Source organism: Dama dama, chromosome 18 (assembly GCF_033118175.1).
Source record: "Dama dama isolate Ldn47 chromosome 18, ASM3311817v1, whole genome shotgun sequence".
NCBI classification, from domain to species: Eukaryota; Metazoa; Chordata; class Mammalia; order Artiodactyla; family Cervidae; genus Dama; species Dama dama.
The window spans coordinates 45,850,153-45,864,102 of NC_083698.1; the positions used below are offsets into that span (position 1 = coordinate 45,850,153).

Below are 13,950 nucleotides of genomic sequence, written 5' to 3' on the forward strand. Positions count from 1 at the left end.
GCCCCCTCCTTTTTGTCCCAGACACCAAAACAAACGAGCTGATACACGTGTCCCTATGACTCTTGTTTACTATCAAGACTGCACCGTGCACGCACTTATGGGATACGTAGTCCAACCCGTTCCTCCGACGTGCAGTCTCGGAGAGAAACATAGCCAGACCCAGACTACGAACCCACAATCCATTTCGGGGGCACTGTTTGGCTGGGGTCCCGGGAGTCTCGGCAGCAATCCAATCCGAAGCGCTCATCCTGGTGATTGACACCCCGTCTTCCCCAATAAATACAACACAAAAGTCAACACAAGCCCGCCCACCGAGACGGACCACGGTACCACCCAATAGGAAGGAGAAATGAACGAATGGCAGTGCAGCAGGCCAATAAGAAGGCGAAGGAGCGGGGCGGAGGCTCAACCCCTCGGGGGTTTGAGGGGAGGGGGAAGACGAAGCTTGAAAGACTTGGTAATGGCGACGGGTTTGGTAAGTAGGAAAGTTTCGGTGGAAGACTAAGAGCGGCGGCAGGAGCAGTAACGCGCCCCGGGGAGGCCGGCGTCAGTTGGAGAGGGGATACGCGAGTTGCTGGTGGTGTTGTCGCGGCCGGGGCGGCCCGCGCCGGGGCAACTTCTACTCCGCGGCGGGTTTGTTGTCTTTCTGTTCGGGAAGGGGTGGGGGCGGGGAAGGGAGGGGCAGGATCCCGAGGGTATCTGGCGGCGGGGTGAACTCGGGTCGGCTCTCCTCTTCCTGACGGCAGGGGCAGTTAACCGTCCGATACCGGCCTGCGGCGAACCCACCGGCCTGGCGCTTCCCGCGAGCTCACCTGGGCTTCGCGTTGGCGCGGTCCGTGGGGGTCTTGGGGCGGGGGCTGGGAGGCGTCTGCGAGGACGGCGCTCTGGGCCGGGTGGCGCGGTGGGTGGCCGGGCTGGGTGAGGAGATGGGGCGGGCCTGAGCGGGGGGAAGGGGGCCGACGCGACTCTGGGGCTGCCCAGGAAAGTTTGACTTCAACTCCCCGCGAGTGGGCGGAGGGTCGGAGGTTGGCCCGGGGTGGGCGGCCGGCCGCGGGTGGAGGACTTCTGTGAGGCGCCGCCTCTTCGGGGGCCGAAAGGGGCTCGGGCCGAACTGGGAAGCTCGCGGAGCCCTTGGGCCCCGGGGCTCATTGTTACGCAGTTCGAATGAATGGACTCCTTGGCGCCTGCGCGGTGGAGTTGAGCCGAGGGGAAAAACAAGCCTGGAGTCCAGGCTGCGGTCACATGATGGGGGGAGGGGAGGGGAACGCGATGAATGGCGAAAGAGGGTGGGGGATGGACTTGGCGTGAACCGGGAGGCACTGCCTCTGTGTGACCGAGATCGAGGCTTGGCAGGCGGTTTCAGTCTCCGCCTTCCAACCTATGCTGCTGCCCCAGGCGGATTAAAACAAAAAAAGACAACTAGCGAAATCGACTGTCGGGGCCGGGTTTTTGTAGTTCCTTCAAACGCTGCCTGTTGTCTAGGGGAGTTCGCTCGCCGCCGTGCATTCTTTTGAGCACATCACCTAGAGTGAATTCTTTAGGAGTTTTCAGCAAGAATCTTTTGTAAAGGGAGCTCTGACTGCGGGGAAACACTCGAGAGTCTTTAATTCTGGGAGCCAATGATGCTAAAGGGAGGAGGTTAAAAGTCAGTTGTGTGTATACCAGGAAGTGTTGGAGTCCTACCAGCAATTCCGACTGAGTGTATAGATTTATTTCCCTCTAACTAGCAGTAACAGGTGATTCCTAACAATGATTTAGTGAAATTAAAGTTACTTTTGGATAATTAGAATAGTTGTAACATTTGTAAATATTGTTCTATTTCATTCTATTGATAATGATCTACATTTGTGATGTACTGCTAGTTCTTTCAGTCTCTGACTGTTTCTGCTGTTTTCCGATTTAACTTGCTGAGTACTAGGGTCAACTGTTGAATTGCCACGATTGAACTACTCAGTTCTTGCTGAGTAGGTAATAGTTGACAAAGTTTTAAGGAAATTTGAATTATAGTCAAAAGAATTCAATACACCCAATGTATCTTGGAGCTGTTTTATACTTTTGAGAAAGCCAAAACAAAATATTTAAATTCTAAATTGACAGTACATTATAGAGTGAAATTTTTATTTCACTTCCTGGTTTCCATTTTACTTAGTTTTATAAGCGCATTTACTTATTAAAAAATTCAAAGATTTTATTTATTTGGCTCCCTGGTCAGGCCAACCAAGGATCAAACCCTTGCCCCTTGCAGAGGAAGTGCGGAGCTGGAACCACTGACCCCCCAGTTACCTTTTTCAACTTAGAAAAATCTTCCCCTTAGTTCAAAGCTACCTTCTCCCGGGATTTCCCACAATTTTCCATGTTTCACAATGCCTGCTTCTCAGACTTCAAAAATGGTACTAACACTTTAAGAGTTGTTTCCTTCACTGTATTTTAATTTTTTCGGACCGTTTCCTCACTACCCAAATGACCCAGTGATGTAGGCAAATAACCTGGGCTTTATGAGGGAGGAGCTAGCTGGTCTCCTGTATTTCTGTTTGAAATGAAAATATTAGTACTTTTTTTTTTGCCGTAAATTATCTTAAGTTAGTACCATGTTAATGAAACGATGCCAGGTATTTTACATATATTATCTTTTAAGTATGAAAGTGAATATTTACCTGGAATGAGAAAATAAATCACCAGATATTTTTAAGTTGACAAAGACGTTATATATCACAAAATTCAGGAAAAATGATATTCTTTTATATTCTTGTTTGTGCCTAACTCATCAACAGTAATCACATACCTTCATATTTTGACCTGCATTTACTTTGGTATTTCATATCATAGTTTAAACTGTCATTTTCTGTAAATAGAAAAAATAATTTTCTTCTCTAACGTTACTGGTGGTTTAGAGAAGCTTTTCTCACAGGGTGTTACACGTGAGGTGAAGATTCCCGTGTTTCACAGTGACTTGTCTGCGTACTGTTTGCACTGACGGCGCTCTTCAGCAGGTTTACAGACAGCTTTAGTGGTGAGTGCGGTGTTCTGTTCTTCAGGTGGCAGTATTTTGTGTCAGATCAGCAGAAAACGAATAAGAACGTCTATAGATGTATTTAGCACTGGGCAGCAGTGACTGAGGAGAAGGCATTGGCAACCCACTCCAGTGTTCTTGCCTGGAGAATCCCAGGGACTGGGGAGCCCGGGGGGCTGCCGTCTATGGGGTCACACAGAGCTGGACACAACTGAAGCGACTTAGCAGCAGCAGTGACTGATAAGTTAAGGGAATGCTTTGGAACCATTAAGAGGGTGTGTCACATAGTGTCTTTAATACTTCTGATAATTATGATATAGGTAGATACAGGTAGACTGGTCCCATTTTTCAAAAAAGAAAACTGAGGCATAGAAGTTAAATTGTTCATAGTCATATAGCTTTTCTAAACTACCAGTAACTGTAAAATATTCAAGCAATTAGAGAAGAAAATTATTTTTTCTATTTTATATATAGAAATGACAGTATAAGTAAGTGATACTTTACAATAACATTTTATGGAAAGAATACCACCCACTATTGGGATGTGCTTTTTTTTTTCCCTATTAACATCACGGCAAACTACAGTTGTAGAAATCGCTCTGAAAGAACTGCATAGAGGCCTTCAACTGCTTTTGGTGTAGTTTGTGTTTAATCTAGTTTGTTATGGAGGTTCATTTTAGCTTGCAATTGCGTAAAGTAAATAAAGTCGCTCAGTCGTGTCCGACTCTTTGCGACCCCATGGACTGTAGCCTGCCAGGCTCCTCTGTCCATGGGATTTTCCAGGCAAGAATACTGGAGTGGGTTGCCATTTCCTTCTCCAGGGGATCTTCGTGACCCAGGGATTGAACCCAGGTCTCCAGCATTACAGACAGACGCTTTACTGTCTGAGCCACCAGGTAATACATTTTAAATACCACCTCAGTTTCTCCTGTTAGAGATGTAACATAATTGCAAATTACCCTTTCTTCACCTCCTTCCCCCAAACAGTTGGCCCTTCATACAGAAGTCCTTCGGGATTATGGGAGGCCCAGAGAAGATCCTTTTCCTTTTTCCATAATGAGGATGAAAAAATAAAGATTCAGGGAAGGACAGGCACTTGAATGTAATTGAAATTAGGTGTCTAATCTGTGTTGGTCTATATCTTTTGTCCTTTTTCTAATTTTGGGGGGTGGGAGGGGGCAGGAAAAATGGTCTGATTCAATCATCAGAGCCCTGTTTTCCTCATCCAGAATATTACTGTTTTGAGGGGGTTACACCGCACACCATGTGAGATCTTAGTTCCCCGACCAGGCGTTGAACCCTTGCCCCCTCCAGTGGGAGCACAGAAGTCTTAACCACTGGATTGCCAGGGAAGTCCCTCCTCATCCAGAACAGTACTTTGTTCTGAGCTTTATATGATTTGAAGTTTATACAAAATTAGATGAAGTATGTGGAAATGCTTGGCAAATAGCAGGTAGGCATTTTGTAAAACCTAATTTCCTTTTTCATTCACTGAAACTCGGTTATTTCTAGTCATCTCTTCTTTTCCTTTTATTGAGATTTTGTGGATATTTACTTCTGAAAGTTTGCAAAACAGATGGAATAGGGGTGTCTCATCTCCACCCAGTAAAAATTTGTAACATTGACCATGACATTTCGGAGTACAACTGCTGGAGAATTTTAGTCTTTTTGAAAATCACTAGTCTAGTGAGAATTGACATGTGCAGAGATAACTAAAATACAGTATGTGAAGTCGCTCACTCGTGTCCGACTCTTTGCGACCCCATGGACAGTAGCCTGCACCAGGCTTCTCCGTCCATGAGATTTTTCTAGGCAAGAGTACTGGAGTGGGCTGCCATTTCCTTCTCCAGGGAATCTTCCCAACCCAGGGATCGAACCCAGGTCTCCCGCATTGTAGACAGACGCTTTACCATCTAAGCCACCAGTGAAACCCTAAAACACAGTATGAGCTATGTCAAATCCTACAATACCAAAGCAGTATACAATAGCATGAATGAACAATAGTGTTAGCTCTACCAGGAAAAAGTTGAAAGAGAAGCTTGTTTCTCAAAATGAATGTTTAATTGGTGTGATGTATGTGAGGAGTTATTTTGAATATGGATTCTCTGGTGTTCCTTTACTGTATCAGAGGCTTTGTTTCTCCCAAATAGTTTGCCAAAAACAGGCAAAAAACTTACATTTGGTTTGAATTTTGATTTTGTGTGTGGTTTTTTTTTCCCTCAAAATAGCTCTTTTGAAATCAGTAGAGGTACCTTGAGATTAAGCGACTTACCTCAGATTACCTTTTTCTCTCTTTTTTTTTTTTTTTTAAAGAGAAAATGGTCTGATCTTCAAGTCTGTTGCTCCTGTTTACCGTACAGGTTTAGAGAAGGAGAATCTCCACTATCTCAAGACCAAACTTGTGATAGCCTTGAGCAATAAGAGGTACAAACAGTGAGAGGTACAAACACAAAGAACTCAAGTTCAACAGATATATGTTTGATACTTTTGTTGTTTTGAAACCAAAATGTTTTTTCCAACTTCATTTAAGGTGTGTTGTGATGGGATGTTGGTAGATTACTAAGAGAGCTGAAGAGATGCTAGAAGTTGCAAGATGTGAGTGCCCTGTGAATGGTAACTGGGCACTTGGGACCTGCTGAGGGAGAGAACAGACCTAGCTGGGAAGAGTTCTGCAGGCAGTGGGACACAGCAAACTAGCTGCAGCTCTGCTGAGGAGGTGTACATGTCCAGTGCAACTCTGGGGAAAAGAAATTTTTCATGTTTGAGGTGGCAGCTTGGACTGATTTATGCTGATCACGTCTGTGTGTGAAACATGTCCAGTAGATGTTCATATGAAATTTGAGTCATTAAATTAAAGCGTGTCGTGTATCCTTAGGATGTCAGAAAGTTTTCTATGGAAAGGGTTAAAATCAGCTAAACTTAATATTAGCTGTGACAAGAACCCACATAGAATAACTAGTTCTTTCTTGTTGGGGCATTACTAAATGAGGAATCTGCACTGATAGTACCAATTACTTATTTCATGGGGTAGGGGGAGCGCCTTGCTGCTTTTCTGGAGGGAACTTTCATTGGGGGGCCTTACTTCACCTGTTTTTTTGGGGGGGGAGGGGGGAGGGTGGCCTTGCCCTATGGCTTGTGGGATCTTAGTTCCCTGACCAGGGATTGAACCCATGGTCCCTGCAGTGGAAGCATTGTCTTAACCACTGGACCACCAGGGAAGTCCCTCATGAGGACTCTTGCAAAGGAAGCTGGGAGTGAGTAGCATAGACAGAAACTGGGAATGTGAATATATTATGCTCTCAAAACACTCTCCCCTAAGTATTTATTATAGATGTTCTTGCATACTCATTGTGTTTCAGTATGATTTTTTAAAATAGACAAAAAATGTTTGAAGTATAGTTCTGATTATGTTCGATTTCTGTTCAAAAATTTGCAGTGGTTCCCATTGTTTGCTAGTCGCTGTGATAATACTGGCCACTCTACATTCAGAGTTTGCTCTTTTAGGTACCATTATAAGCTTTTGACATTTATGAGCTCACTGAGTTTTTACAACCTATGTAGGTGCTTTTATTATTTCTATTTTATGAACAGGGCATGAAGATTTTAAATAAATTGTCTAGGGCACATAGCTGGCAAATAGCAAATAAATAAACTCAGGAGCCTAGTTTCAAAAAAAAAAAAAAAAAGCGGCAAACCAGTTTTCCTAAACTAGAATTGAAGATTCTGACCCCAGTCTACCTTCCAGCCTTATTATTGACAACCAGGAGATATCCTAGCCTCTGGCTTCTATGTTCTTCTGATTTTATCCAGTACTTTGCTAATTCTGAGTTTGCTCATGTGAGTTTCTCTCACTAGGAGCCTCCCTTCCTTCCTTTTTTACCCATTCATAGCCAAGCCCTGGCTCCATAGAACTGCAGTCGTTTGCTTCTGTCTTTCTACTCAAGTGTAGGTTCCATGAGATTCATGATAAACTGTTCATCATTGAGTTTCAACATTATACCTAGTAGAGTGCCTTGTACATAATATGTATTAAGTGACTGAATATATTATACATATATACACACACATACACACATATGTTTAGATAAAAAAGGAATATGGCAATCATTTTTAGCCTGCTGGTTCTCCCACTGCACCAGGAGTTTATTTGAATGAAAACAGGTAAAAACCAGTGCACAGGATTGTATCTCAGTTCAAATAAATCACATGCTCTGGAAGGCAGGGCCTGGGCATCATTGGTTTGAAGCAGACATGGTCCTGTGTGCCACCAGGGTTGCAGATCACAGATCAAGCTAAGTTTGCTGAGCTTTTGCAATGAGAAAGTGGAGGCTCAGAATCAGGATTTGGCCACGTATGCTTGAGAACTCAATTTGCGTTACTAGCCACATCTCTTGTGGCCACCAATTTTGTAGGAAGCTGTTTGTTATACACTAGCATACTTGCTGTAATTATATAAGACTGTGATTATTACATAGTAGATTGTACTTAAAAGTGTTCATTTCTTGGGAATGCCTCAGACATCTTTTAGATAAACTGTTATTTGCTTAATGGTATGATCTGTGACTTTTACTGAGATGTGTTGGATAATTTATCATATTTTGCAGGGAGGAAATTACCAAACTGAATAGCTAGCTGTCTGGCTCCTATTGTTAATTATTTTCAGTGACTGTTCTGTTTAGGACATTAAGTATCCAAAGTATGCGTAATATTGCCCTATGTCAGTCTAGGGATAAAAATTTTTTAAAGATCATTTTACTTTTTTTTTGCTCAGTTTGTTTCATCTTTACAACTGCTCTGGGAAGAAGAGAGAATAGGTGACATGAGCCCTGTTTCCATATGGAGATACCGAATTAGTGAGAAGCTCAGTCATTTAGGTCATAGATTTAGTAAGTGATCAAGCTGGAATCAAACCCATGTTTCCTTTTACACCTAACCCAGTGCCCTCTTCACTACTCCATAGTATGTCTTACAGTTTATATTGTGTAAGGCTCCAAGTGTCCAGGAAATGAGTCATATTTGAGGAGTACAGGCAGCAAGCTGAAATAAAACACTGGAAATAAAGTAAGGCAATGGTCAGTTTAGCTGTATGTGTCAAAAGCCTTCAGTTCAGTCGCTCATTCGTGTCCGACTCTTTGCGACCCCATGGACTGCAGCACGCCAGGCCTCCCTGTCCATCACCAACTCCCAGAGTTTACCCAAACTCATGTCCATTGAGTCGGTGATGCCATCCAGCCATCTCATCCTCTGTCATCCCCTTCTCCTCCAGCCTTCAATCTTTCCCAGCATCAGGGTCTTTTCAAATGAGTCAGCTCTTCGCATCCAGTAGCCAAAGTATTGGGAGTTTCAGCTTTAGCATCAGTCCTTCCAGTGAACACCCAGATCTTCCTTGCAGTCCAAGGAACTCTCAAGAGTCTTCTCCAACACTACAGTTCAAAAGCATCCGTTCTTCAGAGCTCAGCTTTCTTTATAGTCCAACTCTTACATCCATACATGACTACTAGACAAACCAAAGCCTAGACTAGACAGACCTTTGTTGGCGAAGTAATGTCTCTGCTTTTTAATATACTGTCTAGGTTTGTCATAACTTTCCTTCCAAGGAGTAAGCCTTAGAAGATGTTTAATTGCCATCCAACCACTAATCTATCTCCTGGAAGTCTAAAGAAATAACCAGATGTAAACAAATACTTAAAAAAAAAAGAATGTATAAAGTAAGAGTGAAGAAACTGGGAACATGTTTAGTAGGAGGAGGGATAAGTAAATTTTGGTAATTCCTGTGATTATACATAATTTTTAAAAATAGATCTTTGAAAGAATTAATGCTTATGAACTTAATGTTAAGAAAAGGTTTCATTTATATATAATATGATGTATGAAGAAAAATAAATGATTTTGTTTAGGTAAAATGTAGATGTCTGTGTGAAAAAAAGATTGGATCGTTAGATAGTAACATCAAAATGCCCCAGTAACTTAGGTTGGTGGAATTAGAAATAATTGCTATATTCCTTTCTTCTTTGCTAAGAAAAGCTTTTATCTCCCCCCCCCCCCACAGTGATCATGTTTTATAGTCAGGATAATGTTTCATAATAAAAAGAAAATTTGTGAAAAAAGCCTTTGTAGAAAAAATGTCACTGTGTGTTGGTGATTATGTCATGACTTAGCTTTTGGTTTAAATATCTTTTCACTGCATTTTTTGATTAGCCTGGGTTATGGTACTTGACTTTTAGTTCCTGTTTTTTTTGGCCATGCCACGTGTGATTTGTGGGGTCTTAGTTCCCTGACCAGTGATTGGACCCAGGCTCCTGGCAGTGAAAACACCGACGCCTAACACTGAACCAGCAGGGAATTCCCAACTTTATTTTTTTAAGTGACTTTTAACAGCAGTATATTTTATTGTTTTATTTTGAGGAAAAAACTATGTTATGTTAGAATTTTTTGTGTTGGTATATTTCATTAGAACTTTTAAAAATGAAATTTGGGGTAGAGCCTGAGAAATCAGGAAATCTTCTTGTCGCTGTCACTCATATTAAATAACTAATTTGATCATTGTTCAAAGGCAAGAATGTAAAAGGTGTAACCACATTTTGGTTTCATAACAATTTAATTGGTAGACATAGTTGAGAAATTATTTAGGTGTATCAGTTTATATTTCCTTCATTGTTTCTATTTTGTAAGCTTGAGGTAATGGTATATTTACTGTTTGTTTAGCTAAATTTCCCATTATTAGTATACATCTTTGTAAAAATAGTAGCCTTTTTATTTTGATTAGATTCCAAATTCTCATTAAGAAAACATTTTTATTTTTATGAGAAGTATAATATATGTCCACTTTAAGAAACTCTGTTTTACTTTATGTTTTTGTTTTGGCCACGAGATCTTAGATCCCCAACCAGAGACTGAACTTGTGACCCTGCAATGGAAGCATGGAGTTTTAACCACTGGAAGTCCCAAGAAACTCTTTCTTAAATGTTGTTTAGAGACTGTAACATTACACTTGTTCACTTTCAGAAGATGAGAAAACAAAATAGTGAACACAATTGATAGAGAAATTAGAATCTTCCAAAAAAGGTGCCAAATAGAATGGACCTTTAGTCGTCCCATGTGTAGCAGTTTTGAGGGGGATACAGATAGCAATATATGATTAAAGATACAACATTGTGATGTCTCTGATTGATTTTATACTTTCGTTATTCCAGATCACATGACTTAACTGTTTTTTCTTGTATGATTTTTAAGTCGGAGCACCATAACATGGTGTGGGAAGTGAAGACAAATGAGATGCCTAATGCAGTACAGAAACTCCTGCTAGTAATGGACAAGAGAGCTTCAGGAATGAATGACTCATTGGAGTTGCTGCAGTGTAATGAAAATTTGCCATCCTCACCTGGATACAACTCTTGTGATGAACACATGGAACTTGGTAAACAAAATTAAGTTTTTAGGGATCTTCACTGAGATTCAGATTAATTTTCATGTTTAGCTAACTTTTCCACCCACCTTGAATTGCTAAAAAGTATGTTAAGTTTTGTACACTAGGAACTTTCAGTGTTCTCTTGTTACTGCTTGTAAAGTATTATTTAAACCAACATAACTTTGGGCTATTTATGGTTATCATAGAGACTCATTTACAAATTCAAACTCAGCTGTCTTTGTGGGTAAAGATGAGCCTTTAAACACCTTATGAAAACCTGTGGTGTGGCTTTTCAAAAGATGTTACTTTTGAAATATCCTTGTAAGCTCAGCAAATTATGCTGGCTATGCCTTTATGCCTGGTTTGTTGGTATGATGGGGGAAATTCCAGTGGACACTTGAAACTGGAGGATCAGACATTTGTAATTATCAGTACTCCAAACATGCATGATATATAGAACTGTGTAGGTTTGTTGAGATATGACTTTGAATGTTACTGCTTTGAGGTAAGTGTTGAAGAGAATAAACAGCCGATGAGTGAGCTTGTCTTGCTGCCCACCTTTCATCTTGGCTTTGTCCCCATTTAACGTGCGTTTTCCCCTGATGTTCACAAAATCCGAGATGTGATTGTCCTCATTTTATAAATGATGAAATAAAGGAAGTTACATGGTAGAGTCTTTGGGAATTTGAAGATCTTAAAGGTCTTGAGAAATAACCTGTTGGCATGCTAAGGGTTTGCTGAGCTCAAAATACTTATTGAATTGTGGTTACTGTTGAGTAGGAAAGTATCATTTCAATCAAGTACTTGGTTCTCCATTGTTACATTTTAGTTGGTTTCAGAAGGAAATCAGGAACCTAGGACTCAGGAGGCCAAAAACTTCTACAGCCCCTCATGACTTCAGTTTAAAAGTAGATTCCTTAACTTGAAAGACAGAAATGAACCCTTCACTATAAATACAGAGGTGATAGTCTTAAGAATGATGTTGGCAATGAGGGAAGGAAAATAGCTCCACCACCATGAGCATTACAGAGTGGAATTATCTTAAGTTGATGTACTTTGGCTTCTTTGGGAAGGGAGGGATACCTTCTAGTAGGTTTTATGAATGGATATCCTGAATCAGTACTTGTCAGACATTTCTGTTTTAGTGAATTATTCTGGGATATTCCATGAATAGGAATGAGTATGTGCTTTTACTGTGACAGTGTAGGAGAGCTCTCAAGTCTAGAACAGCTTCTGGGTTTATATATTGAAGAGACCCATTGGATCCATAGAGTTTACAGGCATGTGGTTTCACAAAGGGATTTTGTTGTTTTTAAGGCCTGCAAGAGGCTTTTTTTCCAGTTCAGCTTTTTAGAATTCAGTCTACCTTACAGTGTAGTTTCGGCATGAACGAGAGTGATTCCTGGGTACTCTTTCTGGTTTTCTTTCTTGGGTAGCTTAAAGTCTGTCGTGAACTACCTTTTGAGAACATACTTTTGGAAAATAATAAATATTACTGAGTTTAGACTATCTCATTAAAAAGAAATAATCTGGTGTCAATAAAGTTGAATAAGTAGTACCTAAAAATTCCTATGATCTAAGTTTCATCTTTGAAAATTGTTGTTTTCATTTATTGTAGTAATCTTGTTTAACAGATTCAGGTGTTATGAACAGTAAGTACATATATGCACCCATAAAATGCCTTTTTCCTCATTAACGTGGTAACATAAAAGTGTCTGAGTGGCATGTGGAGTATTCCCAGGGGAACCTGTGAAAAACTGGGGGTGGGGAGTCAGAAAACACAAACAGAAAGTTTGTGAACAGTTGTGGTAAATACATGATTTGTATAGTGAAGTCATTAATCCATTTACATTTAAGTTTACTTTCCTGTTAGGCTTTGTTGACCCTTAAATGCATAAGATGTCATTGTTTTTTCAGTTGAAACTTGTTTATTTCAAGAAAACATTTTGAATTTACAATTTTCCTCTCACAAAATTAACTAGCTAAATTTGAGGCCCTCTTTTCCAGCAGTGATTACAGTATTGTCCCCTGTATTAGTAATTTCCTTCTGATAATCTTGACTGTGCTTATTTGCAGATGATCTTCCTGAACTTCAGGCTGTTCAGAGTGATCCTACTCAATCTGCCATATACCAACTAAGTTCAGATGTGTCGCATCAAGAATACCCAAGACCATCTTGGAACCAAAATACCTCAGAAATATCAGAAAATACTTACCGTGAAAATGAAGTGGATTGGCTAACAGAACTAGCAAATATTGCCACCAGCCCACAAAGTCCACTGATGCAGTGCTCATTTTACAACAGGTGGGAACACTGGCTGTCTTTTAACTGAAAACTTTGTCATTACAAAACACTTTCCTCCCTAGTTTTAAAAGTAATAATGCTGTTGATCATCTAAATAAAGATTTTTTTTATTAAAGTCCTTAAAATTAAGCTATTTATCTTAAAATGATCAAAGAGGTATTTAACCCTGTGTCATTATTTCATACTTTGAGGATTAGATAAAAGTAATATGAGAACAGAATCTTAAATGGTTTAAAGTCATCAAGAAATACATCAGACCAAGAATACTTAAATTTTTTGATTAGAGAAATGAAAGTTTTCTAAAGAGCCATAATTAAAATAAACATTATATTTTAAACTTAGTCAACCTTGAATTTGGTTCCTTTTGGTCTAATAAGTTTATTTTTCTTTTTCACAGTGTATGTGGCTTTATGTATATGTTTGCTGATATTGAAATCTTGAATTTCTCAAAGTAGACTCCCATTGGTAAAAAAAAAAAAACCACTGTTTCGTATACCCAGACCAGAGTTTAAGAAAATGAGTTATTGTGCTATAAAATTATGGAATCTTCCAACTAATATTCCTAGAGAGACCTAAATGGATAATATTTTATTAATTATCCCTCAGATTATAAAGTTGACTATTTAAAGAGACATAGATAAAAAGATAGTTTATAAGGAAGAGAAGTAACCCAGATTTGCACTCATGTGGGTGGGTAGACCAGGGTCCATATACAGTGATGTAGGAATAACTGAATTTTGGTAGTGTTCGTAAGTTAATGTAATTCTTTGCTAAAAAATAAACTTATTAGGTGTGGAGCCTTGGTTTTATTGCATCCCAGCAAGTTATACTGCTTTTCTTCTATTCAGCAGGATATTGGTCTTGATTAGAGCAAATTCAATTTAATTAACTTCAGTTTAAGTCCATGAAAATTTCCACAAGGATGAAAAGTTGACTTTTCAAAGTATTTCTTCCTTTATTGTCCCAGTTTTTATTTTATTAAGTAATCTTTAATAGTCAAAAAATGAAAAATTCTTTTATAATTAAAAGAAAATCCAGATTTTACTATTGGACTTCCTTTTGTTAAGATGGTAATTTTCATTTTTCACAACAAACTCAAGGCTTAATAATTCATGGAAAGCTGAGTAAAGTCCTCAGAAGAAAATGAATGTTAAAAAAATAACTAAAGAAGTAGCTCCTTAAAGGTGTAAATTCCCCACCGCATTTTCTGTGCTTCCCTTCTTCCTC

At 39.9% G+C, this 13,950-nt stretch overlaps 1 protein-coding gene across 2 annotated transcripts in view; it reads left to right on the forward strand.

The window, feature by feature from the left end:
- Positions 1–397: 397 nt before the first annotated feature.
- The window catches only part of HBP1 (HMG-box transcription factor 1), a 29,837-nt gene continuing 16,284 nt past the window's right edge, over positions 398–13,950 (forward strand). The window contains exons 1-3 of one of the 2 annotated variants that reach the window (XM_061165242.1): positions 398–475; positions 10,244–10,427; positions 12,495–12,723. In XM_061165242.1, the coding sequence (XP_061021225.1) occupies positions 461–475; positions 10,244–10,427; positions 12,495–12,723 (428 nt within the window). In that variant the 5' untranslated portion in view covers positions 398–460. The other variant, XM_061165243.1, reaches the window with a different exon arrangement.